Source organism: Sus scrofa, chromosome 16 (genome assembly GCF_054392235.1).
Source record: "Sus scrofa isolate SSC_HxYL_T2T_F1_AM1 chromosome 16, Sscrofa_HxYL_maternal_Yorkshire_Landrace_v2.0, whole genome shotgun sequence".
NCBI classification, from domain to species: Eukaryota; Metazoa; Chordata; class Mammalia; order Artiodactyla; family Suidae; genus Sus; species Sus scrofa.
The window spans coordinates 83,501,059-83,528,822 of record NC_139398.1 but is presented as its reverse complement, the minus strand read 5'-3'; the positions used below and the strand labels follow the sequence as shown (position 1 = coordinate 83,528,822).

Genomic DNA, 27,764 nt, shown 5'->3' with positions numbered 1-27,764 from the left:
TGGAAGTGGAACTGGCAAATCCATCCTCCTTCCTCCTTCCTCAGCCACCATGATTCCTAAGCACAGTGAAGCTTGATAATTAATGATATGTACTGATTAAAATCTGCTCCATCAAGCAGTGCCCTGTTCTTCCTTATAACCAACCCAGGCGGTCTTAATCTTTGCTCTGTGTCAGAGTCACCTGGGGAATCTTGAGAAATGAGGTTGCCCTTGCTCCTCCCTAACCTTGTAAATCAAATTAGGGCAGGGATGTCAGGCAACTCTGTGACCAAAACCTCAAAGATTTTTGATGGGTGCCCAGGTGGGAAGAAAGCAGGTGTGGAGAGGACCCATCTCCCTTGCCCTGTTTAAAACACTCCTGGGATCATCAGAGTCACATCCAGATATCCCTCCACTAGCTCTCTCCCAGAATAATGTCAACAAGCATTTCCCACGCCCTGCGTGCTGGGCAGAGCTGCTACAAAAGACATTGGTCGTAGAGTGAGGAAGACATTGGTCGTAGAGTGTCTGGGCCTCTGGCTGCAGTTCCAGCTCAGACATGCATTTAGTGGCTTGACTGGAGGTTGACTTGCCAGATTTATCAGAAAGATAGGAAACCTGGTTAAACTTGAATTTCAGATACCTCATGAATAATTTTCTAACAGGTATGTTCTAAATATTGCATGGGACGTAGCCTAAAAAAAGAAAAAAAAATTGTCCATCTGAAATTCAAATTTAATTGGAAGTCCTGTATTTGATTGTTATCTGACAATTCTACTTGATAGAGTATCTTCCACAAACCTCAGTTTCCCCATTTGGAAGCTGAGGGGGCTGAGCTAGTTGATGTCGATGGGTTCTTAGGGCTTGGATGCTGTAGCAGTCAGGTGAGACGCAGCCCGTAGCTCTGGCAGCCCTTCTCCCCTGATCCACCAGAGGGCGCCCTGGCTCGCCGCAGCGATCTCTGGGCCTCTGGCTGGGGAGCTGTTGGCTTGGTCCTGCTGGCTCTGGGGGGCCGTCTGGAAACCAGGCTGTGAAGTCTCCACGGCCCCAGGTGTTTCCTTACTCATCTCTAAGATGACTTATTCAAAAGGAGAGACGGGGCGATCGCAGAGTGTCTGAAGCCGGTACCATCTCATCCAGGGCCCCTCTACCATTACTTAGAAGGGGCGACTGGACCCTGGAGGAGAAGGCACTTATCCAGGCTCACACCACTGTCCTGGAAACTAGACTTCCGACTCCCTGTCCACGGCCCCTTTACCTCCCTTATTTCTGTTTCCTGCTGGGCACATTTTAACCCTTGAAGTCCTAAAGCCAAAACCAAGGCAGACAGCCACACATTGTGACATGCCTGAGCCTCTTCACAGTGTGGCCTTGAAACCTTACACCTGAGAGGGGACCAGGGATGAAGGACCGGTCTGGACAGTGGGGAAAGAGCAGCTCCTCACATTTAAGTTGGGAATGTCATCATTATCACCCTCTATGTCAGACACAGTGACCTTTGAGGCAGGGACCACTGACACCAGGATTTTACAGCCAGCTCAGTGATGGGTCATTGGACTAAGCAGGGCCCAATCCAGTTCTGCGGCAGATGTTGGGAGGGAGGGGAAGGGGGGCAGGGTTCTGTTACCAGGACCCACATCTCCTTCAAGGAAAACAGGAATTGTTCAAAGGGAGAGATACCCACCACTTTGGAGCAAGAGATGATTTTAGGAGCGTTATCGATTTGGCATGAATTAACACTGAATTGAAGTAATTCAGTTCTCTTTTGGACCATTTAGTTTTCAAAGAGAAAGTCTCAGATTTCTTCTTTTGACAAAAAAGAGCATCCTTCAAGCCCAGGGAGCATTCATAATTATGTAATTTTTTCCCACTGTATTCTTTTTATCTTTAAGGTTTATCTGTATTTATGGCAAATGATGCTGATTTGCCACCCAACGTAATGAGATAATTTCCTTTAAATATTTTTTTAAGAGATTCGACTTAAAGGGAGGGGAAGCACAGGTGGGAGAGTGTGAAAACACCACCTTTGAGGATTGCAAGGGCCTGTATGGGCTCAGCTGATCAGTGGTGCTGCAGCCAACAACTGGTGCAGCCCCACCCTGTCCTCCCAGGGCCCCAGGCTGATTCATGCTCCTTGCCTCTCTTTGATGCTGCCTTTCCCTTGGAAACTCTGAGGAGCTCCCTAGAGAGAAGCATCCAGATATTGGGGGAGGGGGGAGGAAGCCCCAGGTTCCAGTTCCCCCCATCTTTCATTGCCTTATTATATGACCAAGTCACTCAGTCTCTCTAAATCTCTTCCTTCATCGGTGATTAAGTTAGTGGCAGAGGTGCTATGATAGTGTGTCCACAAGTGATCTGCCCCAAGCCGGCCAGTGCTGCCTCTTACAGTCTTAGGAAAATGTTATATCTCCCCTTCCGAAGGAACAACCCATCCAAGCCATGTTCCATCTGAGCTCCCTGCCCTATTTCCTTCACAGCACAGGTTTCTACCTGAAATGGTCTGACTTGTGCTTCCTTTGCCTAGCCAGAATGAAAGCCCCCAGGCCAGCAGGGGCCATGCCTGCCTTCCTCATGAGAACGTAGAGCATGCCTAGCCTGCTGCAGGCCTCTGGTAGGTAAATGGCATTGAAGGAATAAATGAGCCGGTACCAAAATTTAGCCACTTCTTCCTGAGCACCTGCAGATTTTGAGACCATTGTTGGCCTTGCATTCCTCAAATGGCCAGGGCCAAATTGGCCAATCTCTCCCTCCCGTTGTGTGAAAACAGAACACCAGAACGTTTATGAGCTTTAAGAGTTTTTTAGTGAGTTTGCATTCTTTCAGTAATTTGTAAATAATTTAAAATGAGGGGAATAGACCAATTCTAGGCTTAGTATCTGAAGACCTAGCTCCATTGCAGCAGAGCATAATTCTTGGACCTGTTTCTCTGTCTCAAAGGGGCAGCTCAGAACGCCAGCCTGAAATACACACTGCATGGTGGGCATGCATGAGCTGTAAAAAGGGCTCTGTGACGTACCATTGCTGTTATCCTTCCAGAACCTGTGTGTTCTTTTTAAAGTCAATCTAACACACACACACTCTGTTTTCCTCCCTTTCCCTCTTTGGTTTAAAACCCTCCAACAATTTCTTATTGCAAACAAAAAATAACATCCAAACTCCAGCATGACTCACCCTCATTTTGCACATCAACCACACTGGCATGGGACCTGTCACATTCCTCTCACCTCAAGACCTTTGCATGTGCTGTTCCCCTGCCTGGAATGCTCATTCCCTGACCTCTCTCCTCCCTCACCTCTGCCCCTCCAAACACTTAGCGCCTTCTTTTCCTTTGTGGCTCAGCTTAAGTTTTCTCAAGGAAGCCCTGGAACAGCCCTGTCCAATAGAACGTTCTGTGATCATGAAAATGTTTCGGTTCTCCTCTCTTGGGTAGGGTAAACAGTGGCCATGTATTGCTGTTGAGCACTTCTAAAGTTTCTCAAGTGAGGAACTGAATTTTCATTAATTTAAATTTAAATCTAGGGAGTTCCTGTTTTGGATCAGCAGGTTAAGAACCTGATTAGTATCCATGAGGATGCGGGTGTGAGGATGCTGGACCTTGCTCAGTGGGTTAAGGATCCAGCATTGCCACGAGCTGTGGTGTAGGTTGCAGACGCACCTCGGATCTGGCATTGCTGTGGCTGTGACATAGGCTGGCAGCTCCAGCTCCAATTCGACCCCTAGCCTGGGAATTTATGTATGCCATGTGCATGGCCCTAAAAAGAAAAAAAAAAAAGAAAAGAAATTTAATTAAAATAGCCATGCACAGGAAGTGGCTACCATCTGAAGACAGTGCACCTCGGGAATAATGTTGTGTCGTCCTGCAACACACACTCCTGTTTTCTTACAGTCTTCTCTCAGAGCACCTATCACAGCCGTCATTTATACTTAGTTGTACAATTCTTTAATGTATTCCTCACTAGACCCTAAGTTCCAGAAGAACCAGTGCTTTGTCTGCTTGGCCACATTGGTGCCTCTGGCACCTGGGAAGGGATCTGTCCATGGTAGACGCATCATAAACACTTAGTGAATGAATGAGCGAATGGTTAGTGAAAGGAGAGCATTGCTTAGCCTGGTGCTTGGATAATGAAGTACAGTCATGAAGAAGGTCAGCCCACAGGTCATAAAATTAAAAGAAAGCTAAACCCGTGCTTGTAGGTACCCCATACCTACCCCACGTATGAGTAAGCCTGTGTGTGTGTGTACACAGGGGTGTATACAAAATCATAGTCATATATTTGCAAAGCTTTGTGTTTGCACAGTCGTGTGTGCACATGTATGTCACGTGTCAGGGAAATGAGGTCACCAAGTTACACGGAAACTCACTCAGGAAGGCAGTTTCTAAGTCATTACTTTTTATTTTGAAAGATTTGTCAAACCCTTCACATCGTGGCAAGAGTTTGCATGATTAATAAGAAGCAGCTTTTTCATGAAATGCTTGGAGGTGAACGAGTTCTCAGCCTGTGAGATCCGACCATCCCATTGACTTTGAAGTTTCTCTTGATTAATAGAGGGAAAAGGGGGGGGGGTGGGGGAACATGCTAGAAAGCAAAGGAAAGATCCCTCATAATAGGTATCCAAATGTGGAAAAAGAAAAAACAAAAGCCCCCACAAACGAAACCACTTCACCAACTGCACTTTTTCTATTTTACAACTTCCTGCGCCTCACTCTTGATTTTGGCCTCCCAGTTCTGCGTCTCCCAAAGATAGTTGCGGGGGGCACCCCTGTCGGATGTAGTGATCCACAGCCCCCACCCCGCCCCCCGAGGTGTGGTGGATTCCAGAGAACTGATGGTCCATGGCTCTGGGCTCTGAGAAGTTTGAACAAACAGCCAAATGTGGGAAGAAATGGCACTGAAAAGTGAGGGGAAGTGGTGAGGAACTGGGTTTAGGCGAGAGCGTCTGTATTTCCATCACACAGCCTTGGGCAGACAGTTATCTGGGCTTCTGGCTGGTGGGTTCTGGAACTTTCTCCCGCCACTCATCCTCTAGCCCCAGGAAGAGCCTTGCCAGTGTCACGGGTCTGTGACTTCCCTTGCCCACCTTCAGGCATGAATCCCTGGCAGCCAATACCCTGACATGTAATTAACACAAAATCTCTCTCTGTGAGTGTTAGTTTCAAACAGAAAAGAATGAAAATCGGAGATGCAACGTGCGTTGAAGGCAGACTTGAACAGATCAGTTTCCACCCACACGTCACTAAGACAAGGGGCAAGAGCTGCAAATGGCAAGAGAGAAATGGGCTCCTTAGTGGGTGAGCAAGAGGCCGTGCGAGCTGAGTTACAGCTAAGAATGTCATGACTTGGGTTAAAATTTCCCTGTTTAGCACCGTTAATGTATTCATTGAAATCTATATTAGCACCTTGTCCCCAGGCAGAACGACAAACCATCCAAACATTTTAAACATTGGGGAGAACAGGAGGAGGGGAAGGGCAGAGAGAGGGAATCTGGTTCTGCGGGAGGAGGCGGGGCTTAGATCACGAGATCCTTGTCGATGTCCTCTGCAAAGCAAGGAGGAGCAGAATTAGACCGCGGGCAGGTGGTGGTCAAGACTCGCTTCTCAAGGACTCCATGGATCCCACCCATCCCCGGGGCCGGGGCCAGGGCCAGGTGACGGTCCCAGGGTCACCCCGGAAGTTGATGACCAAGCACCTCAGTCTCCCGGTCTCTGGCCGGTCCTTGTCTCTTAACACAAGGTTACACTTCCAAGTTATGCTTCCCGTTTGGTCCCTAGGTGCCTCCCAGTTCCCAACATGGTGCCGGGCACAGAGTGAGTGCTGATGCTTGAGGAAGGGAGAGCGAAAGACACTCAGACGGGTGGACAGAGAAGGGTCAGGAGGCTGCCTGAGAGCGAGGCCCAGCCGGGCCGGGAGAGCAGACCAGAGGTAACCAGGCACAGAGGGCAGAGACGGGCAGAGGAGACAGACACACGGGCGGCAGAGTGGGCGGCGGCGGCTTTGCTCAGACACTCACGCTCCTTGATGCCGAAGCAGCCGGCCCACTCATCCAGGGCAATGTACTTGTCATTGTCCAGGTCGCAGGTCTGGAAGAAGCGGGTGGTGCAGTGCTCCATGGGGATGAGGGGCGCACGCAGTGGGGCCAGCTCAGTGTGAGACAGGTACCTGCCGGGGAGGCGAAGGGGAGAGCCTGAGGCGTGAGAAAGCCCCACATCCCGGAGTGGGGAGGTGGGGGAAGGGAGCCCGCCCCCCCAGGGCAGAAGGAACAGGAGCCGGGATCCTGGGTCTACCTGAGCCTTGCCCCCCGACCTACTGTGGAGCAGAGAGCACAAGGCCGCCCTACCCTGCGCCTTAGTGTCCCCCTCCATCACAAGGCCATAACATCTAACCGCCTCTCCAGTTCTGAGATCCATGGGTTCAAAACACAGGTCTCTTGGTGCATGTAATTGTTTTCTAATGGGCTAAGAGTTGGAGGCGCAGAAACTTAAACTATTCGATATTTCTGCAGATGCATCAAAATCTGCTATGAAACAACAATGCACGTTTTCTCTGGACACACATTTGTACGGCTACAAACACACAGAAAACAGGCAGAAAGAGCTGTATCAGTGCTGACTTGTGGGGCAGAGTGTGGGAAGGGACTGGGGTCGGCAGGGGGTTGGTAGAACTTTATCTGGTGTGTGCTGTGTCATGGGGGAGGGAGGCCTTCTGATTTCTCTCCCGCTGGTCTCCATTCCTGCTCTCCCTGCGGGCCTGGACTCCAGAGCACATGTATGACTTTTTTGCTGGATTCCCCAGAGTCCTCAATTAGTCGTCCTCAAAACACTCTTCCCCAAGGGGCTCCAGTGTGACTCCAGTTTTCTCTCTGACCCCCTGCCGGCCGCCCCCGCCCTCAGGCCCTCCTGCCCCACCCACCTCATGGAAGGAATCGCACAGTGTTTGAACTAGAACATTGAGTACCAGTGAGAGAACTGAGCCCTGGAGAGGGGCAGGGACTCAGGCAAGGTCCCCACCCAGCTCTGGGACAGGACAGGGAGGACAGCTCCCCCGACCCAGGCTGCAGCACCTTCCCAGATGTGCTATCCTGCAGCCCCATCTGGAAGCCTTCCTCCCAGCCCCCCCCCCCCCCCCCCCGCTCCAGATGTTTTCATGACTTTTCCCCTCCCCACCACAGTGTGACTCAGATGGATCCCAGCCACATAAAGAGCCTGGGAGAGAAGCAGCGAGGAGTTTCCCAGAGCTCAGCAGACCCCAGCCACCCAGGGTCACAGCCAGGCTGGGCAGGTTCCGTGCATGGGGGCTGGGCCCAGAGGGGGCATCCGTGGGCACAGCGTGCCAGCAGGGTGGCCCTCCTTTCTGTGCTCCTGCAGGAACACACAGCAAAAGGAGGCCTGAAGGTGGCAGCGAAGGTGACGACCCCTGTTCGGCTGCAGACAGGCCAGCCACCACCTGCAGATTCGGGGAGCCTTCTTTGCTTTGTCCTTCAGTTGTGAGAAGCTCACAATCACCCCCAGTGGGAGCTCCCCAAGTGGGAGCTCCCCAGGGGCAAGGGCCGCGCCAGGTCTGATGACTTAATCCCCCCGCCTAGATTGGTGCTGGGCAGCTAATAAGATACTCACTAAGTGTTTGCAGGGCAGTTACATGGCACTTCCTAACTGTTGCCAAGGGCTGAGAGCGGTCAAACCAAGGCCTTGCCATGTGGATGGGACTGGCTCTGGGAATGTTTTAAGAACTTCCAGGCAGTCTGCCCTGTTGGGACTGGCTCTCTGGGTCTAGCCGAAGGGCCGTGAGCATGCAGGTGTCCCACCTAGGCCCTGCCACCCCACGGAGTCAAGACACTCCTTCCTAGCTCGCTCAGCCTCCGTTAATGGATACCTTAGGCCACACGCATGGGGTTAAGGAGGAGTTTTTAGTTCTGATGACTTCTGCCTCGTCTGGCAGGGTGGGGGGAGTGTCTCGTGGCTTTCTTCCCCCGGTTCTGCATCCTTTCTCCTGCGCTTGTCCCTTCCTGCCCCAGCCTTTAGGCAAACTGTGGGGGCCAGGGCTGGGAGCAGCAGAGGCTGCTGGGAGGTTTTCTGGCCACATGTGGTGCGTCCAGCAGCCGTGGCCCATGAATGTCCTCTTCGGGGGCCAGCCAGAGCCACCCCTGGTGATCCTGAGGGCCTGGGCTCTTACCCATCAATGGGGTGCTGGTCCAGCTGCCCGAACTGCCAGTGCACGGGGAAGATGTACATGTTGTAGTTCTTCTCGAAGTCCCGGGCCAGCAGCTCCACGGGGTGGTCTCCGGCCTCCAGGCGCTTCTCATTCTCGTGGATCTTCTTCACCTGTTGGAGCAGGAAGCTGCGTGACAAAGGATCCGGGGAGGCTGTCCGGGCCAGTCAAGGCACCCCCTGCCTTGACCTCTGACAGGAGGCCAAAGCAGGCAGAGACTAGCCAAGGCCAAGGTTCGAAACAAGGGAAGATAGTGGCGTAGACGGGTACCAGCATCTCATCCTCAAAAGGGGAGGCCTGGGGCACTGCAAGGAGCTCTCTGAGAGCTGCCACATCAGAATGACTGGGGAGTGGGTTCAGTGCAGCTTCCTGGGCCTTGATTTATAGAGACTTCGATTCAGTGGGCCTGAGGTAGGGCCCCAGAAGCTGCATTGTGTCAATACTCCTACTACTTGATATGTCCATTAAGGTTTAAAATCCATACGAGTTCCCTGGTGGCCTAGCAGTTAAAGGATCTGGCATTGTCACTTCTGTGCTCAAGTTCAGTTCCTGGCCTGGGAACTTCTGTATGCCATGGGTGCGGCACACACACACAAAAAGTTTCAGATCCATAAACGCAGAAAGGAAAGGGAATAGAGTTGTTTATGTCTCTTGTTTAACACGGAGCTAAACAAAGCAAGCATGTCTTTTCATTACAGGACTTCTCAGAGCCTTTAAGATGTGAATGTGCTCCACAGGCAGCTAAAAGGAGTCTCTGCCCTATCTGTCCTTTAGGATAAAGGCACTTGTCAGAACAGGGATGTGGGATCACATTTGGGGGCCAAGATCTGGGTATAGGGCTGGGATCACAGCCAGTCTGGAGCCGGGAGGTGTCCAGCCCTGGGACCGCCGGGAAGAGACCACTTACTCGCAGCTTCTGCTTCTCGGTCAGAAGGTTGTTGTTCTCATCCCTCTCGTACAAGGTGACCAGGACGTTCTTGAGCCAGTCCCGCATGCGCAGGGGGAATTCAGTCAGCTCGGAGTCCAGGCAGGGGGGGATGTCTAGGACCCAACATACAAGAGTGGTCAGCACAGACCCTGACCGTCCCTGCCCGAGGGCCGACATGCTGGCTGGGCGGCTGTCCCCTCTTCCAGCAGCCACTTCAATCAATGACCTTGGCACATAGCTCAGCTTCTCTGGGTCACAATTTCTTCACAGCTTTTGATAAAGGAGATTGTGGGAGTTCCCTTTGTGGCTCAGTGGTGAATGAACCTGACTAGGATCCATGAGGTTGCAGGTTCCATCCCTGGCCTCACTTAGTGGGTTAAGGATCTGGCGTTGCTGTGAGCTGTGGTGTAGGTTGCAGATGTGGCTTGGATCTGGTGTTGCTGTGGCTGTGGCATAGGCTGGCAGCTGTAGCTCCGATTAGACCCCTAGCCTGGAAACTTCCATATAATGCAGGTGCGGCCCTAAAAAGACAAAAAAAAGAAAAAAGAAAGAAAAAGGAGGTTTGTGTGGGGAAGGACACTGCACATAGAAAAGGGCAAAGGCACATGTGCTGTTCCCTTGACCTTGATCTGATCCGTGGAAGAAAATGGTTCGTTCCAGTGACCCCTGCACGTTTCTGGGTATTGGGCCCTACAAAAAGAGCAGGACCCACGATGAGGATGTCAACTGTTGGGAGGCGTTTGAGGCTGGGAGACTGAGAAATAATATCCATCCACAGGCTCCGCTTGGCCGGGGTCAGGGTTCAGGTGTGCTTAACCACCAGAACATTCTTAGGGATGTGACTCCATCCTGGTCTTTGGAACTTAGGATTCCAGAACGTAAGACCTGGAGATGCCATCCACGTCCACCCTCTTATTGGACTTATTAGAGGTCAGCATGGAGAGAAGGGGTTTGCTTCAGGCCACACTGTCAGAGCCTCATCCAGGCACATGTGGGTGCCTGGGGGCCTAGGGTCCATCCTTCCCTCGTCCTTGGAGCTATGGGGGTCCCCTCTGTGGTTAGAACCACTGCCTTCTTCACCGCAGCTGGGGAGGGGAAGAGACCGTCTGGGGAGGAGACACCAGGAGTCAGAGGGAGTGAGTAATACACCCAGGAGACGGAAGAGCCGCCTGGCACACCTGTCAGTTTCGGTGCCTGAGAATTCCTACCACCGTCCCACCCCTGCCCTCCTTCTCCAGCCTGTGCCTTCTCGCTTCACACTCTGGTCCCTATAACTGGGAGAGAGGGGCTGACCACAGAAGCACCTGCTTCCCCTCTGCCACCTCTCTGCACACCTGAGGCAGGTGAGTGGCTCTCCCCATTGTCATCTGGTGCCAGAATGTACCAGCCACACCACGTGGATGGTATCTTGGAGGGGAACAGAGGTGGCCTTGGGTGTTTCAAAGGATAGGGAGGCAACCACACTGAAGCAGGAACCTGGGCCAGCTGAGTCTGCACCTTGGGTCACTAACGAAAGGCCTGGCAACAACCTGGCATCCCTTCCCCCAAAGACCTGGCTCCGAAGTTTCTAGAAGAGGGTGGGTAATCAGATAGGAATATAATGGAGTCAAAGGGCCAAGGATATGACAGTGTTGAATAACAGGGCCTAAGGGGAACTGACAGACTTGCCCTGACATTAAAGCATTCGAGTTCAAATATTAAAACACACACACACACACACACACACACACACACACTTTATGGGCCAAGTAGAACATCATTTTTGCTTTACCCTGTTGGAGCAGGAAAGACTGGGGTTGGCCCTCCTAAGAATCTCCTTAGGAGTTCCTGTTGTGGCTCAGCGGTAATAAACCCAACTAGCATCCATGAGGATACAGGTTTGATCTGTAGCCTTGCTCAGTGGGTTAAGGACCTGGTGTTGCCATGAGCTGTGGTGTAGGCTGGGCAGCTGCAGCTCCAATTAGACCCCTATCCTGGGAACTTACGTATGCCCAGGGTTTGGCCCTAAAAAAACCCCCAAACCCCAAAACAAAACAAAATTAAACTTCCTCATCATTATCGAAAAGGAATGAGCTGTCTTGGGTGCTAGTGAGAGGCTCTAGAAATCCTCCTTGATCTTGTGCTCCCATAGCTGCTTGGTCCTTCCCTGGAGCGTCCTGCATGCTGAGCCGAGAGGAAGCTACTCGTAGACAGTCATTTCATTTTGTAAATGGGAACCCTGAAGCTCAGAGAGGGGAGGGGACTTGTCCAAGATCACACAGCCCCAGGGTGGCAGAGCCGGCAGCAGGGCCAATTCAATGCCTTCTCCCCAAGATGGGAGGCTTGGCGGGGCCTGCAGAGAGACTCACATTTGCAAGGTCCGATGTAGTCCAGGTGGAGCTTGTGGCCCTTCTTGGTGCCCTCCAGTGTGCACTTGGTGGCAAAGAAGTGGCAGGAAGAGTCAAAGGTCTTGTTGTCATTGCTGCATACCTGTCGGCAAAGCAGAGAGTGCCTCACCCTCATACCCAAAGTCCTTCACCGGGGCCACCATCCTTGCCCATTTCAGAGGTGGGGGCCCCAAGGGCTAGGCAGGGAACATAATTATCCCTGGCTCACACAGTGAGTGAGTGGTGAGACCACAACGAGAAGCCACTCTTTGGGCTCCCAGGCTAATGTTCAGCCAGTGCCGACAGCCAGGGCTGGCCTCTGAGTCAGAGCTGAGATCGGGCAAAGCAAAGCTGGAAGCTAGGGCAAGGCTGAACTAAAGGTGGGGGTGGAAAGAGGGCAGGGTGTTCAGAGAAGAGGTGATATAGCAGGCACAGGATGGTTATCTCTAGAAGGCCTGGCTCAAAATGTTGGTCTCGGGACCTGGCTAGCAGAGTTTCCTGCACTGTTAGAACACTGTCCACAAAGGTGGCTCACTATGCTTCGATTGCTCGTGCCAGTAATATGGCTTATGCCAAACATTTGTTCCTGCTCAGAGTCTGGAATTTGGGTACCTGCTGGGCAGAGGATGCCTCAGTGACCAGCCCTCCCTCCTTTAAACATTGGGTGCTGAGTCGCTTATGGACTTCCTGGAGCTGCAAACACTGCTCCCGTCTGGCTACACTTCATCTTTGTAGCTGGGGAAACAGAGTGTTCTGTGTGCCCCGCCCCTGCCCCATGGCAGGAGGAGAGCTAAGCAAGTCAGGACATGGATTCCTCCATGCTTTGCCTAGGTCATGTTCCCTAATCATCCTGCTACATGTCCTTACATCTTCGTGGTGAATATAACTGTCTGCTGAGTTATGTTGGTTCCCCTGGCAAATCTCTGCATGTGGGGACCACTGAGCCAATCTCTATGTGCGGCCAGCTGAACCGTAGCAGTGGCTGTGGCCGGAGGAGGAGAGCCTTGCCTTAATATCCTGCACATACTTATTTTGCTTATATGTCACTTCGGAAGGAGAACAGATAGGCATTGATGACCAGTCGGATACAGGGTGAAGGGGCGAGGAGGAGGAAGGGTTGACAAGGATGCTAAAATGGGGAGCCCAGAGTATAAGTTGTGTTGGGAAGAGACTGAAGAGAGAGGAGCCAGGAGGAAGGTTGTGGGAATGATGCTGGTACCTGACTGGCTGCCCTGAGCTAGGTCACCACTAGCACAATGGTTGATGTGTGTGGGTGCTCAATAAATATTTATTTAGATGGACAGGTGAGTGGGTGGGTGGGTCCTACTGGAGGTAGAATGGACAGGTTTGAAGATTTTTTTAAAAAGCACATATTGAGTACTTAGTACCAGGCCTAATCTGACAAATTCTTACAATAGCCTCATGAAATTAAGTCTATTTCTGTCCCATTTTTAGAAGTGAGAGGGCTTGGTTCAGGAGCATAGCTAAGACATTACACTGACAAGTGGTGGAGATTGGGGTTTGAAGCCAACCTTTAGTCTGACCCAGAACCCACCTTGTTTGTGCCTGATGCTTGACTAAGCTGCTCTCATGCAGAGAGAGCCCCTATCTCAGTGCCTGGTGTTGGTATCTTCTGAGTCTGGCAGAACTGGAACCTGATGGCCCTGAGTAACTGCATGCTGCTTGCTGCAGGAGAGACCCAGGGGCAGGCAGAGTCCCCCCTCTGACTCACCTCCTCTTTCTTGCTGGGACTAGACTGAGCCAGGGGATATCTACGGCTGGAGCTGCCTCATGGCACCACCAAGCCAAGAGTTTTCTGGGCAGACAACCTGTGTTCTGAGCCCCACCCCCCTCAACCTCGGCTCCCATCCCTCAGGTCCCACCTTCTCAAACTCGCCGATGGGGGCAGGGCAGCTGGTGGGGTCCTGGCACACGCACATGGGGGAGTTGTTCTCGTCCAGCTCGCACACCTTGCCGTGTTTGCAGTGGTGGTTCTGGCAGGGGTCTGGTGGAGCACAAGGGCACGCGGTTAGTATCACCCAGGCCAGCTCATCCATGCCAACCCCACCCAGGTGGGTCCTTGGACACAAGTCTTGGGCTGTGGCCCCCACTCAGGCTCTGGGCAGCCCTGCACCCTCCCTTCTCTTCTGCTGAACCCAGAAATCAGTATTTAGGGAAGCAGTTGACTCAGTCTGGGGATTATAATGAGAGTAGGTCTGAGGTCAGGGCCAGGCCTGCTCGGAGGGCACAGGGCTGATGCTTGGTCTTAGGCCTGGGGCCCCGGATGCCCTTAGGTTTCCCTCGAGGACTGAAGCAAGCACTGGGGTCTCAGCTGTTGGTTGGTCAGTCGCACTGAGGCACTCGGGGACTCTCGACTCGACATTCCAGAATGACTCAGAGAGTCAGCTGTTGTCACAGAGCCAGGGAGTCGTGAATCCTGACCAAACAGGCTTGAGTGTCTGTGGCGGAAAAGGGAACAGAGCCCCAAGGCCCGCACTGAACAATAGGGCCTGCTGGTGTCGGGTAAACACCGGATGAGGGGCGTGGAGGGGAAGGAACATGACTCGGGGGACGCCTCTCAGGATGAGAGCTCATCTTGCCTTTTCCTCCTGGTGCTCCACACGGGTATTGGAGTTAGGCTCTATTGGAGGCTAGTGCTGCCAGGCCCTGGGCCAAGGGCGCTTCTGCCTTATCTCATAACCCTCCAACAGCCCTGGGCGAGGGCCTCCCATCTTCCCCATCCCCCTCATAAGCCACGAGGAAGCAGAGGCTCAGAGAAGCTTCACAGACTGTGCAAGGCATCGCAGAGGTTGGCTTGCCTCCAGTGCAAGCTGTTAGCCCCAGGGGAATGAGGCAGCATGACTGTGAGCCAGAGACGGCCACACGGTGGACCAGAGCTAGAGGCCCAGGTCATTGCTCTCACTCTGGCACTAACTCCACGGGTAACCTTATATGGGTTGTGTCGGGTTTCCAGGCCTTGTTTCCTCCTGGCTTTCAGAAAATCAAATAAGCTCATGTGTGTGAAAGCTTCAGGGGCCATGTAGGAGCAGAGTGACCAGATGTGAGTGGGGACCTCAGCGGGAACATGACACCCGGCTTTGAAGTCAGGGTAAAGAGCTGGGAGGGGGGGGGAGGCAATTTCCAGCTTGGGAACGTCCCTTCCTGCCACCCACAACATGGCTATAAATAGATCTTTGGCTCGGAAAAGCATTTCTGCTGCTTAGACGCTCATCTAGTCCAAAAAGCATGGATTTCCAGAGTCCAGAAAAGACAGCCAACCTTTAAGTCAAGGCAGTTTCTCCTCCAAGGCCCATCCTGCAGGGAGGACCCCGTTCTGTGCTTCCTTGGGCGGGAACCTCACGCAGACGGTGCCCACGCCCCAGGCCCTGGGGGGCAGAGGGCAAAGGCTGGACATGGCAAGACTCAGGGAAGGGACCTACTTTCAGCCACCACCTCCTCCTCGGCTTCCTCAGCACCGTCATCAAATTCTCCTACTTCCACCTGGACAGGGTTGGCGCCCACAGGTACCTGGGAAGGAGGGAGAAGAGGGAGTTAAATGGCCCCACTTGCCTGGAGCCTCAGCTCCCACAAGGGGGTGGTGGGTGACATGCTGGTGAGGGGTGCTGGGCCCGGGTCACAGACGGCACAAAGGCCAGGTCCGGAACCGAGACCGAATCTTACAGACCCGCTGTGCCTGGAGGACCCCAAAGTTCTCTGGCGATGCCTCAGAGGCCACCAGGGGTGTCAAGGCAAAGTGGGGGTGCCAAGCGACTCCCTCTTCAGCTGTTTGACATATGGGGAGACTGGGTGATCATCCCAGAAAAAAAAGTCCCACCGCGTAAAAGGTCAAAACATTTCAACGTCAGAGCTCCCAACTGCAATGGTCCCTGGAAAGTCTGGGGAGCATCCGGGAATGTGTCAGGATTGGGGGAGACACAGGATTGATGGCTGTGCTGTGCATGCACCTGGGAAGGGAACAAGTGGCCTGTCCCAGCCGGAGACACCGCCCCCATCCGGCTTCCTCGGGGCGTGGACGAGGGCAGAGGGGGGCTGGGGTCACCACCCACCTACCTCGGCCACGGTTTCCTCCACCACCTCCGTCTCATCAGGCAGGGCTTCCTGTTGCTGCAGGGAAGTGAAAAGGGGGTTCAGGAAGGTCAGGGCCAAGGCCAGCATCCCCACTCAAGTGCCCCGGCCTGAAACACTAAAGCTGGGGAGGGTGGTTCGTGGAAGGTCCCCAAGGCTGTGCCTCCGGGGCGAGGAGGGCACCGGAGACGCCAAACACGGGGCCCTGGGGAGCTCCGCAGCACCTCCCTTCATATATTTATATCTGGGGTGTCTAAGACTTGGCGTGGAAAAGCATTTCTGCTGCTTAGACTCTTATCAAGTCTGAAAAGCGCGGATGCAGACAACCTCCCTTCATCTTACAGATGGAAACTGAGCCCCGAGGAGATGAGCCCTGAATTTTGACAAATCTTTATCTTCCCCACAAGCATGACAATGGTATTATTATTATTATTATTACTGCTACTACTTCAGCTAATATTACTACTGCTGCTGCTGCTGCTATTATTATTTGGTCAGTCCTTCTTGGAGTCAACATGGAACAGGAAGAAGCAAGATAACCTGTAACTCTGACGTGCCTGGCTGGTTGGGGCTTTTTTTTTCTTTTGTCTTTTTGCCTTTTCTGGGGCTGCTCCAGTGGCATATGGAGGTTCCCAGGCTAGGGGTCTAATTGGAGCCGTAGCCGCCGTCCTGTGCCACAGCCACAGCAATGCGGAATCCGAGATGTGTATGCAACCTACACCACAGCTCACGGCAATGCTGGATCCTTGACCCACTGAGCGAGGCCAGGGATCGAACCCACAACCTCATGGTTCCTAGTTGGATTCGTTAGCCACTGAGCCACCACGGGAACTCCCATGGGGGAGGCTTCTTGTAAAAGTGACGGTAACCTTGCCAAATCGTTTGCCCAGATCTCCCTGCCTCATCAAGACTGCCAGGGTCTCTCATCATCATCACACCTCCTTGTGAAGAGAGGGTGAGGGCTTCAGAGGTGAAAGGAACTGTTCCTTTGGCCACTCTATGTCTCTGCCTCCCTCTTCCAGTATTGGTTTTGCACTGGATGGTCCCTCCTCGCCCTCAGCATGAGACCCTCCAAGGGCCTGTCAGTCAATGGCCAAGAAGCAGGCCCAGGACTCCAGGCCTCTCCTTGGGTTTTCTTTTCTTTTTTAATCTTGGCGCATATTTTCCAAGATGTGAAAAAGTTGGCATAGATACGTTCAGGTGACAACAGCTCCCTGACTGTCCTTTAGACCCTACTTCCCAGGCCCTGAGCTGCTCTTTCCCAGTTCTCCCCAGGGCCTTTGATTTTATATTCTACTCTGTAACCACCCCCCCCTCAACATGTAGTCAGATTGGAGTCTGTTACTTGCAACCAGATAACTAACCCTCACTGGTTCAGAAACTAACCCAGCCCTCTGCTCGAGATTCCACCTGTGACAGGTCACTTCCTTCTAAAGCGGTCCTAATTCCTTCCTGGGAAGCTTTGATTGCTGAAAAGTACCTTTTCACATTATATTGGAATCTCTCTTCTATGGAATCCCCACCCCACGGCCCTCATTCAATTTTCTTCTGAGCTTATTAGTTTAAGAAAAAAATCTTTAGGGAAAAATAAAAAAAAAGGCAAATTAAGATGGGGAAATCCCTGTTCCCTCTGAGCATCCCGGGCTGGCAGATTCGATGCTTCTGAGCTGGTGGTGGGAGGTAAACTAAGCAGATCCGGTCTTTAGGTACGTACAGGGGCTGCCAAGGCCTTCCCGGCCAGGCAAAGGAGGAAGAAGATCCAGGCCCTCATGGTGCTGGGAACCCTGTGGGGAAGAGAATTTAAAAGATCAGTTGAGGGGGTGGCCTCTCGATGGATCCCGAATCCCTCTGATATGCGAGAATATCACAATAGCGAGAACCCCCGGAGGAAGTCGCTTCTACCCAGTTCTGCATCAGTCCTGGTCACATGGTGAGAAAATCTTAGTTTGGTGCTAACACATCTTTCACACGAAACACTCATCCGTCTCCTTTTTGAACAGAGAGCCAGCGTCTGGCTCAGAGCCTCCCCAGGAAACTACATCCAGCTGGAATTCTATAAAGTTGTTTTGTCTCCTTTGTCTTCAGTTTTGCAGTTTCCTTCTATTTATAACAAAGGTACACAGATTTTTCCATTTATAGTAATGGTATTAAGTCTCCTTTCTCAATACGTGTATGTAAGTTTTTAAAGCGTGATTTGATGAAAGGGATTGGCTCATCGGTCGTGTCTGCCCAAGGCTGAACCAGGTCATGTTCAAGGACCTTTCGGTCCCTGACGTTGTAGGATTCTTTTCTTCCTGTATCCCCCAACTTCCCCCCCTCTAGGAGATGTTACCAGGTAATAAACCCTTGGCGATTTGAGACAATGAGGTCCACATCCTGAAACGAAGAACAATGAAGTTTTTGAGTATGGCTGGAGGAAACTGGTGGGCACATTTTTCTCCCTTCCAGCCAGGAGGGAGGGCACTGCAGTGGATCCTGTGTGGGAACCATCCAAGTCCTTCTGTGTATTGCACGTTACCTTCTCTTTCCCCTTCGCAGCGAAAGGCTTGTTAGCCGAGATCTAGAAAGCTCACTGCTGAGACCTTTCAGCTCTAACAGTCTCACGACCAGAAGGCATCTTGGAGCAGGCTGTCCCCTCATGATTTATTGCCAAAATGCCATCCCTAACCGAGGAACCGTGGTGGGGACATTCTCTTTCTTGCTCTTTTTCTTTTTGCTTTTGAGGGCCACACCCAAGGCATGTGGAAGTTCCCAAGCGCGGGGTCGAATCAAAGCCGCAGCTGCTGGTCTACACCACAGCCACAGCAACACAGGATCCGAGCTGCATCTGCACCCTACACCACAGCTCATGGTAATGCTAGATCCTTTAACCCAGGCCAGGGATGGAAGCCGCATCCTTGTAGATACCAGCTAGGTTTATTACGGCTGAGGCATGGCGGGAAGTCCTGTTTCTTGTTCTAAGTCAGTGGACTTCCGTTTCTAACAGCTTCCGAAGGTTCTTCAGTATGCTGTTCAATTGGCCTCCCTCGTGCTTCTCCTGGTCTACTCTGATGGTCCTTCTGTGGCCACACAGAGCAAGCATGCCCCCCGCTGCCCCTCAGCAGTTTTGTCCAAGCTGAGCAGTGGCCCTGTTTCCCTCATTTGTCCCCCTAACTCCCATGTTGGCCCATCATCCCTAGTTCTGTCCAAGACCTCTCAACTGACTGAACATGTTAGTGGGAGGTCCTCTGGCATCAGGGGAGAAACATCTGGCTTGGAACTAAATGCCAGGGACTCTGGTTCTGTCACACTACCACCTGGGTGCACTGGTTCAGCCCTTCATCCTTTCTAGACCTTGGTTCTCCCTTTCACTCAGTGAGAGGGTTAGACTAGATGATCTTTGAGGTGGTAGCCTGGCCTTTACAATGGCACAGCACATGCTGGTCGTGGCACATGCCATCCCCTCCGAGAGCCTCATCTTCACTTGGATTATGGCATTTGAGTAGCAGAAACAGGCAGGGAAGAGCTGACTTCAAAATGGTCTTTATAGGACTAAAATGGACACTAAACCTCACAATTACGTGGAGTGAAGACGAAATAAAACCAGCAGAGATTGAAAGGCATCAACCCGGCAGCTTGGCTTTGCTTCACGATGTCCCCAACTCCCAGAGGAGTCCAGGGTTTCCTCTCCAGGTGGTTTGGGGAATGTTCCTTCCCTCACTCAGTTGTATGCTGGTCCCCCCCCCCTGCCCACCCCCTAGCCTAAAGGTGGAAAAATCTCCCTTCTAGCTTCCCTATTTGGAAGACACTAGCAGAGCAATTCCCACCTGTGGCTCTGGACAAAGGGAAGAGGAGAGAAAGCACGAATGAAGGGCTTGTCTGAGACGGTTTGATTGTGCAGGGTCAAAGTGAGACTGAGAGCTAGAACGAAAAAGTCACCATGTCTCGGCTCCAGTGACAGAGCGGTCACATCGCTGGAGAAACAGCCCCAAAAAGCTGCAGGTTGGGGAGCCAGGAAGACTGATGTTTCCAGAGTCTGTGCCCTTGGTTTGAGCAGAGGAACTGCCCGCCCCTCTCTGACCAGGAAAGGGTTTGTGGGTCGGCTCTTCCATCTGTCCTGCCTCACCACCTGCACTCTTTCTCAGTGACACACTGACCCTTGCTGCCACCCTTATCCCTGGTGCTGCAGCCGGAAGAGAAAAATAATTCTAGATCATATGGTGCTTTATAGTTTCTAGCAGCCTCACATACAGAACTCTGGCCCCTTGGAGCCTCTGATGCACTGGCAGGCAGGGAGGCAGGCATGGGAGGGCCCTGAATTCCTGATGAGGAGTCCAAGGTTGAGAGCAGGGACATCATGCAACATTCAGGCCCCTCTCAAGCTGTCAAACTCCCTTCTCATGGAGCTGGTTGGGCCTCATAGGAATTATGCTCAGAGTCTGGGGGCGCCGGCGTGGGGGAGGAGGAGGAGAAAAGCAGAAAGGGAGCATATTAAAAGGACACAAAATCTTGGAAGAGGGGTTATTTTTCCAAATTTTGGGTTTTGCCCAATGCTGCATCACCAGTCTCAGAAGCCTTTCTTTCCACATGATAGGAGGGGAGCAGCTGGACTGTTCTTGGGTGCACGGCCATACAGCTTACATAGCCACAAGCTCCCCCTCTCCCTCGCCCTCTCTCTCTCTGAGGTTCTCAAAACCACCGCTTGCCGAAGAGGGCAGACACCCATCCTGCAAAGCTAAGAAATACATTAGTAGCCCCTGCGAAGTCAGAATACAGAGTCAGATCCCGGCATCCAGAAATGATCAGCTGAGCACACATCCTTTGGCCGTCAAATCTAGGTCTGGCATGCCCCGTGGAAACATAAACACCTTTGCACAAATGACCAGTATTAAGTGAAAACTCTCTCCTTTGTATCTCCTTAGTTTGTTTTGGGCCATGCCCTCAACATGTGGAAGTTCCCGGGCCAGGGATTGAACCCACACCACAAAGGACCTTCCAGTATCTCTTTAGTTTTTGATGATGCCTGTGTTTATCCTTTGTATAACCCAGCATGCCCCTGGGGCCTGGAGGCATGTCTTTCTCCAGGAGGGAGGCTGAAGCCAGAGAGGGGAAGAAACCCACCCAGAGCCCCAGGAAGGGAGGAAGTGGCAGGGCTGAGGGAGGACCCAGGCTGCCTCCTCTGCCATGGGCACACCCTCCACCCCATGCCCTGTTTCCCCTGGCAGCTGCTCCCATACCCCAGCCCCAGATGCTCACCTAAAGGGAGCCCAGCCGGGCTGTGACCTGGCCCAAGATACAGGGAAAAAAATTAGCCTGGGCCAGGGGGAAAGAGGAGGTGTGTTTCCTTTGGCTCTGATGGCCATCAAATGCAGACACTGCTCGCTCCCATCCCACCGCCGCCTCTGCCTCCCGTTCCGTACATCCAGTCCCTTCCCTTTTGCCTTTATTTGCTCTGGAGACGGCTAAAACCCGCCCTTGGCTGCCAGCAGGACCCGAAGCTGAGGTCACTTCTCCCTCTTTAGAGAGACTCTGGGGATGGAAAACTACAGCCAGCACCCCTCCATCTCAGTTCATCGCTCTCAAACATGAAGGGCCTCCTTCGGGCTCTCGTTGGACCCTGAAAAATTGCTTAATGTCACAAGGGGGTTGGGGGGGTGGAGGTTCTCAGAATCATACCATTTTATACTGTAGGTCTTAGAATCATAGACTCCTAAGAAGATGAAGCTCAGAATCTGAGATGCTGAGATCAAATTGGATTTGAGAAGAAGAGTCTTAGGGAGCCACGCGATCTGATAGAACTTTCTGAGATGATGAAAATATTCTGTATTTGCATTGTCCAATATGGTAGCTACTGGCCACACGTGGTTATTGAACCCTTGAAATGATGCAAAGAAGAAATGAGGTTTTCATTGTATTTGATTTGAATTTGAATCATACGTGGCTAGTGGCTACCATATTAGAGTGGTTATCCGTTTTCATAGAGGCAATATGGCAGAAAGGTAAGCCCAGGGGCTCTGGAGAAAGAATATACAGGTTTAAAGCCTGGTTCTGCCACTTAGCAGTTGTGTGTCCTTCAGAAAGTGATGTTCCCTCTCTGGGCCTCCATTTGTATCTCCATCTGTAAAATGGAAATAACACACCCCTCTTGAAAGCCTCATAGGTGATTAACATGAGAGATTACAAGAGGTAAGCATGGAAGAGCATCTTCAAATCAAGGATCCCAGAATCTCCATCTCCCCGAAAATCCAGGGCAAGAGTCCCAGCTCCTTGTCTGTGGCCCAGGGAGAAAAGGAACAAAAGAGACACTTCTCCTCTTGGTCTCAGGCACACCAGCCCCCAGAGGACACAGTGACGAAGGCCAGGCCCCAGGCTGCCCTCTCACTTGAGCCGCTGACGCAAACCAGGCATTTTGCTTCTACTGTTTGGCTTGGAAACAAGGGTTCCAAAAACACACGTTCCTGGTAAACAAGCTCAAAGAGAAGAAAACAAGTCGAGAGGCTAGTAAAGGAACTTGGGAGCCAGGCCTGTCGGGGAGCCAGGACCCAGAAGAAGGGCCGAGCCAGGGCAAAGAGGCACCATGGCAGCCAGTGTGGCCACACAGGCACTCACACCCCGGGGAGCAGACACAGCCACTGGGAGGTGACGTGGAAGTCGAGTGTCCTGGGATCGAGTCTTGCTAAGGTTGCTTCCAGCTCACCGTGCAAATGTGAGGGAGGCAGGGAGGCTCCCCTGCTCCCTGGACCTCGCCTAGTGCCCCTCGTCTGCACCATGAGGAGGGTGTTTTAGATGGGTGCTGTTCCAAATTGTGCAAGTCAGGGAGCCCTTTCTCTCAGTGAAGTCTTCTGTGGAAGTCCAAATGCGAAACAGCTAAGCGTCTATTGCATTTGTTGAAACGTGTGCATGTATTATCATCTATGCAATGAATTAGCTTGAAATTAAAAACAAGCCAAAAAAAAAAAAAAAAACCAAGGCAGGTGAAAGCAGTGTTGCAATGGGGGCTGAAAGTCCAACATGCACTCAGACACCCCCTGAGACGCCTTGGAACATCTCCGGGCTCTCCTACAAACAGAATTTGAAAACCCTGAGACCAGGAGGTCCTGAAGGCGCCTTTCAGCCCTGACATTCGGAGTCAGCTGAGGCAGAAGCCTTTCAGAGTGTACCATCTCTCCCAACTTGCCCTATTTCTATGTCTGATAGTTCCTGCTGGAAGGGAAGAAGTTAAGGGACATGTTTAGGGTATTATGGGCTCTCAAGCCTAGGTTCGAAGAAGTTCAGGGGCACCTCAGAAGTAGCCCTAGAGTGTGAGACTGGAATCAGTCTGACTGAGATTCCATAAATACATCTAAGATGCCACGTTTCACCGTGGTCATAAGAGCCCCAGGGTGGAGTATCACGCTCGCCTCCCTGGCTCCCCCTAGGGGCCACTGCTGCATCTGGGTGACCACAAATGGAGGGGATGAGAAGTAACATCAAAGTGTCCAGGCTGTCCCATCCCAAAGATAGCAAATCTGTGGCATATATGCCTCCACCTGCCCCTCCTGTGCATGTGGCAGACATTACTAATCAATCATAGGACTTTTATGACCTTTTCCTCTAAAGTCCAGAGTGGCATTCAAATCCTGATTACAGTCAAGCCTCTTTGCAGTGTTTCTGATTTTAGAGATAGGGAGAGGATAGACAATTCACTGGGGGTCATTCTGCTAGCTGGTAGCTAAGCTGAACTTCTAGATGTTCAGAATGGCCAGATGTTTACCTTGTTTTTTTGTTTATTTTTTTCATCTGATCAGTCTGGGATCCTAAGGGCAAGACTAACACAAGACGGCCCAGAAGGATCCCCAGATGAGGTGGGTTAAAACCACGTTTCTGAAAGAAACCAGCTCTGGAGAGAGTTGGTATCTCCATCCATATTTTTGCTAACGACATCAAGGTCTGTAGCTTGATATGGGAGGAGCCAGTTAACTTCCTAAGACATCTGGGTGAGAAGGAGGCTGTGTTTCTCAGGAATTCTGTCAAGTCACTGGTTGCCAGCCTTGGCCCTGTACAGCCCAGCTGTCCTGGAGTTCAGGGTTGGGGTTCAGGACCCAGGCTCTGTGCTGTAGAGAAAAGGTAACTTCATTAATCATCAGAGTTGGCTGAAGGTTGGCTGAAAGCCCAGCTCAGCCTTCCCATCCCTCCTTTAGAGGAGGTTAGGGAGGGGGCCAACGGGAAACAAGGGAGCAGCCGCCTGTTGGCCACATCCTGCTGCCCTAAAGACAAAGCCACATGGGCTGGGTTAGGCCATGGCCGGCTAGCAAAGGAGAGGGGGAAATACGGCTCATCACTTAGTAGCCACAGGGCTCACTGCCTCTAGAGGAAGAAGTGCAGGCGTGGCACCAAATTGCTCTGCTGAAACAAGCAGAAAGCACACATCAACATCTGGGTATTTCCAAACATCTGAAAGCACGGCTCAGACATCAGTTTGCTGGGTGACCTGGAGTGAGTTACTCTCCCTTCCTGAGTCTCAGTGTGTCTCTGTGATTCCACAGGGGGTCAGGCGTCTGTCTCCCGGCCATGACCTGTAGTTAGATCTGGCTGCACACGTCTCTGCGAGAATGCAAATGGCAGTTGTGGCTCTGTATGCGTGACCCATGGCCTGTGTGAAGCTGTGTCTGTGACTCTGTGTGTCTCCCCAGCTCAGCATCTGTTGGTTTCAGGCTATATAGGGGAGGGGTCAGGGTGGCCACTTGTATCAAGACGCCCACCTGGGACTTGCCTACGCGTCCAGGTATCTTCAGGAAGAGCCATGTGAGGGCCTAGCCTTCTGCGTCTGTTCAGGTATGGAGACATTTATTTTTAGCTGTGCCAATGAGTGCCTGGTGGTGAAATCAGTGTTTATATCCTTGGCATCCTCATGGGTTTGGGTTTATGTCTGTCCCTATTTATGTCTGCACACAGAGCTACCCATCTAAATAACCTCAAAAACCAAATATTCTCCTGTTTACCTCATATCCTCATCTCTTTCCTTTCCTCCGCCCTCCCTTTCTATTTGCAGCTTATTTTCAGCAAAGAAAATGGCTCTTGTGGCTCGCAAACCCCAGCCACACTCTTGGTTGACAAGTCTCTACAGATGGATAAAGATTTTAGCAGGACTGTTATGCAACCCAGGATCCCCCAGTCCCTCCTCCTTGGTTTCCTTTCAACCAGGGGGCCAGGGAGTGTTAAAACCGTAGCCCAACTATTCCCGCTAATGCAAGCAGCACCCGGGATTTCTGTTCACAGGACTGCAGAGACGGAGATCACCTAGATTAGATTTCCCCATTTCACAGACTGAGAAACTGAGGTCCCCGGGGATGGCGAGGGAGGCCTTTCCAAAGGTCACTCCCTGTGCGTTAAGGTCCGTCTCTGCCGTTCCCTTGGCCAGTGCTCCTTCGACAGGAGGGCACAGCACTCCTGGGAAATAGCCGCACAGACGGCCAAATCGCAAGAATATGAAGCACACTGATTTCGTCGCAGAGCGCCTGGCAGCTCTTTTAGTAGAGGGCAGTTATATGCAAACCCCAAGAAGACGAAGCTGCCTGGCAGAAAAGCTGGGAAGGCTATCCCCAACTCTCTGGACGCCATCAATCCATCAGTTCTAAAATCCTGTCTCCCTGGGCGGGAGGGCCGCAGTTTAGCAAGTGCTTCACTGTACATCACCCCGTTCTGTCCTCAGAGCGACGACTCTTGGGGTGGTGCTGCTACTGCTTTTTAACCAAGGAGGAAACGGGGGGGCGGGGGGGACTCTGAAAGGAGACGCTGTTCGTTCAAGGTCAAGTGGCCCTTTTGACACAGAAGTGGAATTAAAGCTCAGGTCTTCCAGGAGCCTGTCCAGTCCAGGAAGTGTATCACCAATGCCCTGGGGTCCCATCAGCAGGGCAGGGCCTAGCATTTGCTGTCCTGGTGTTTGGGGGAGAGGGGCCTGGGGGACATTCAGATGGAGCCTGAGGTTCTGAGGGTTTCTATGTCCCCTCCCAGCCAGCAGGCGGAGACCCTGAAAAAAAGGTTACCGTGGCAACACACATTCCTCCTAGAGTGAGTCACGCCAAAGAGAGCCTTTCAGTGGGTGGGACTTGGAGAAAGTTTCAAAAGTTGATTCCTTCTCCAGGCACCCACCCCCTTCCACCGCCACCCCCCCTCCACTCCAGGCTTTGTCGATGTGGCAGCTGAGGGCTGCGAGTTAACTATCTCTTCCCCCAACCCCTCCCATTTCAGAGCTTTTCTCCTCCTGCAAATAGACCCTTGCTTTCGGCCAGTCCCCACCTACCCCGTCTCCCACGTCATGCTCCCTGGAGGGTCATGCAGACATTTGAGAATATCTGAAGACTGAAGGCTGTCACCGCCTTCTTGTTCACTGCCGCTGTCTCAGTCTCTGTCTCTCTGTCTCTGTTTCTCTCTCTCTCTCTCACTCACACACACACTCTATGTCCAGTGTAAAGGGTTTGCAGTTGCCTTGAAGCCTATTCAAAGGCTAGTCCATGACTTCTCATTCTGAGACCCTCCTTTGAAAGTTTCAGAGGACGTCAGGCACCCTAAAGACCATTAAGCCCACCGCTCCCACTTTACAGTCAGGGAAACTAAGTCCAGAGGAGACACTTACCTAAGATGATCCATAAAATGTGTGCCTGAAGTCTGCCTCTCTACTTTTAATGTGCTTCTCCCCTGCCATCAGAACTTGGCTGTGTAGCAATTTAACCCCAGAGAATTGCTGGTGAAAATGCTTTCTCTATGGGTTCTGCATAGAATAGAATTTTCTGGAGGAAAACGTGTGCCTCTCTGTTCCTTTGGAGCATACTGGGCTTCCTGGAAGCCATGCCTTCCCCCAGTGCCCTTTTTTCTCTTGGTGTCCTTGGGGACTCAGGAAGTCCACTCATCATCCGGCCAGTGAAGCCAAGGACTGGAAGGGGTTACCTGAAGAAGAGCTAACATGCTAGAAGGCTCCACACCAGCCTTGTGTAGGGCTTGAGCTTCTCAAAGCAAGATGTGAGAAGCTTGCCCTGGACCCCTGTGCATCCTGCCTTCTCCCTTCCACTCTTTACAGCACATCCCCCGCCACAACCAGCCTCCCATCAGACCCAGGGCCTCTGCTGGACCATATCAGATGTCTGGGGTCTTCAGAGCTACACACACACAGGGCTACTGCTGGTGAGATCCTGTGTTTACAACCCAGGGAGCCCAGGATGGGAACAATGCCTAACTCAAGACCAACTGATAGGGCTATATCGGGCTGAACGGCACCGGAATCAGAGAGTGTGTGTGTGTGTGTGTGTGTGTGTTAGGGACAGAGGTTGGAGAGGGGAGAATTCCAGGAAAACGGGACCCTTCCCAGAAGTTCTGCTTAAAGGTGAAGACTCCCCCTTTGTCTTCCAGAGATCAATTTATCATTCATGCAAAGGCCCTTTTGGAAAACAGAGGCTCTGACCCAGAACCAAGTCTAGGAAGTTTCTTCTGGAATGGGAAGCAGGGCAGGCTCTGGCCAACGGCCGGTGCTTCTTGCAGCTGTGCCCAGATCAGATTCCCGGGAAAGGAGGCTGTCGCATTTGTAAAGGCGCCTCTGAAACCAGAGAGACGGACACCGAAAGAGCCAGAGACAAAAAGTCCCGAAAAGACAGTCTGATCATTTTCTGCACACCTAGAGGGGGAGACCGAGTTACCTTGCTTTCACCTGAAAAGCAACAGGCAGCCAGCCCATGGCCCCTGCGCTTAACGGGAGCAGGGGTGGAGCCCCGAAGGAGCTACACATCCTGCCCGTGATCCGGGAGACCCCCGCACGCAGCGTCCCCTCCCCTGTACACAAAGGGGAGGTGTGACCCTGGGACCAGAGAAGGGACAGACAGGGCAGGGGGGGCGCGTACCTCAGTGGCAGGCAGGCAGGCAGCAGGCGAGCGGGCTCCGGGCAGTCTGAAGGTCTGCGGGAATGTGGAGGGGTTTAGAGCCTGGCAACAGGAAACCACTGGGAGCTCTGGGCTGGGTCTGTCTCCCCCTCCACCCGCGGTCCCTCCTCCTCCGGTGTCTCCTCCTTCCCCTCCCCCTCCCCTTCTCCCTGCAGCCAAAGCCCTCTCTGTCTTCTTCCACTTTTGCTCCCTCTCCCTGCGGCGGGCCGGCCTGCTGTCCTGACCAGCCTCCCCAGCCCTGCCTGCCACATGGGTTCCGGAGCTGTTGCCTGAACAGACTGACCGAACGCCAGGGCTGGAGGGCCCTGCAGGC

The 27,764-nt window shown here is 52.4% G+C and overlaps 1 protein-coding gene across 2 annotated transcripts; it reads right to left on the bottom strand.

The window, feature by feature from the left end:
• Window positions 1-4,353: 4,353 nt before the first annotated feature.
• SPARC (secreted protein acidic and cysteine rich) lies at window positions 4,354-27,460 on the bottom strand. Of its 2 annotated transcripts, XM_085001636.1 has the most exons (10): window positions 27,413-27,460; window positions 17,278-17,347; window positions 15,549-15,602; window positions 14,918-15,005; window positions 13,361-13,482; window positions 11,460-11,580; window positions 9,091-9,224; window positions 8,148-8,296; window positions 5,989-6,137; window positions 4,354-5,516 (listed from the first exon to the last, which is right to left on the bottom strand). In XM_085001636.1, the coding sequence occupies exons 2-10, from the start codon at window positions 17,332-17,334 to the stop codon at window positions 5,488-5,490; spliced, it is 903 nt and encodes a 300-aa protein (XP_084857762.1). In that variant the 5' UTR covers window positions 17,335-17,347; window positions 27,413-27,460; the 3' UTR covers window positions 4,354-5,487.
• Window positions 27,461-27,764: the final 304 nt, after the last annotated feature.

Bases quoted from the DNA above. Each gene is read 5' to 3' on its own strand.
- SPARC (XM_085001636.1), bottom strand. From the start codon at position 17,334: ATGAGGGCCTGGATCTTCTTCCTCCTTTGCCTGGCCGGGAAGGCCTTG. The intron at 15,006-15,548 runs GTAGGTGGGTGG...CCTCCTTCCCAG, and splicing joins TGGAGGAAACCGTGGCCGAG to GTACCTGTGGGCGCCAACCC. The intron at 8,297-9,090 runs GTAAGTGGTCTC...CTGCTCCAACAG, and splicing joins CCGAGAAGCAGAAGCTGCGA to GTGAAGAAGATCCACGAGAA.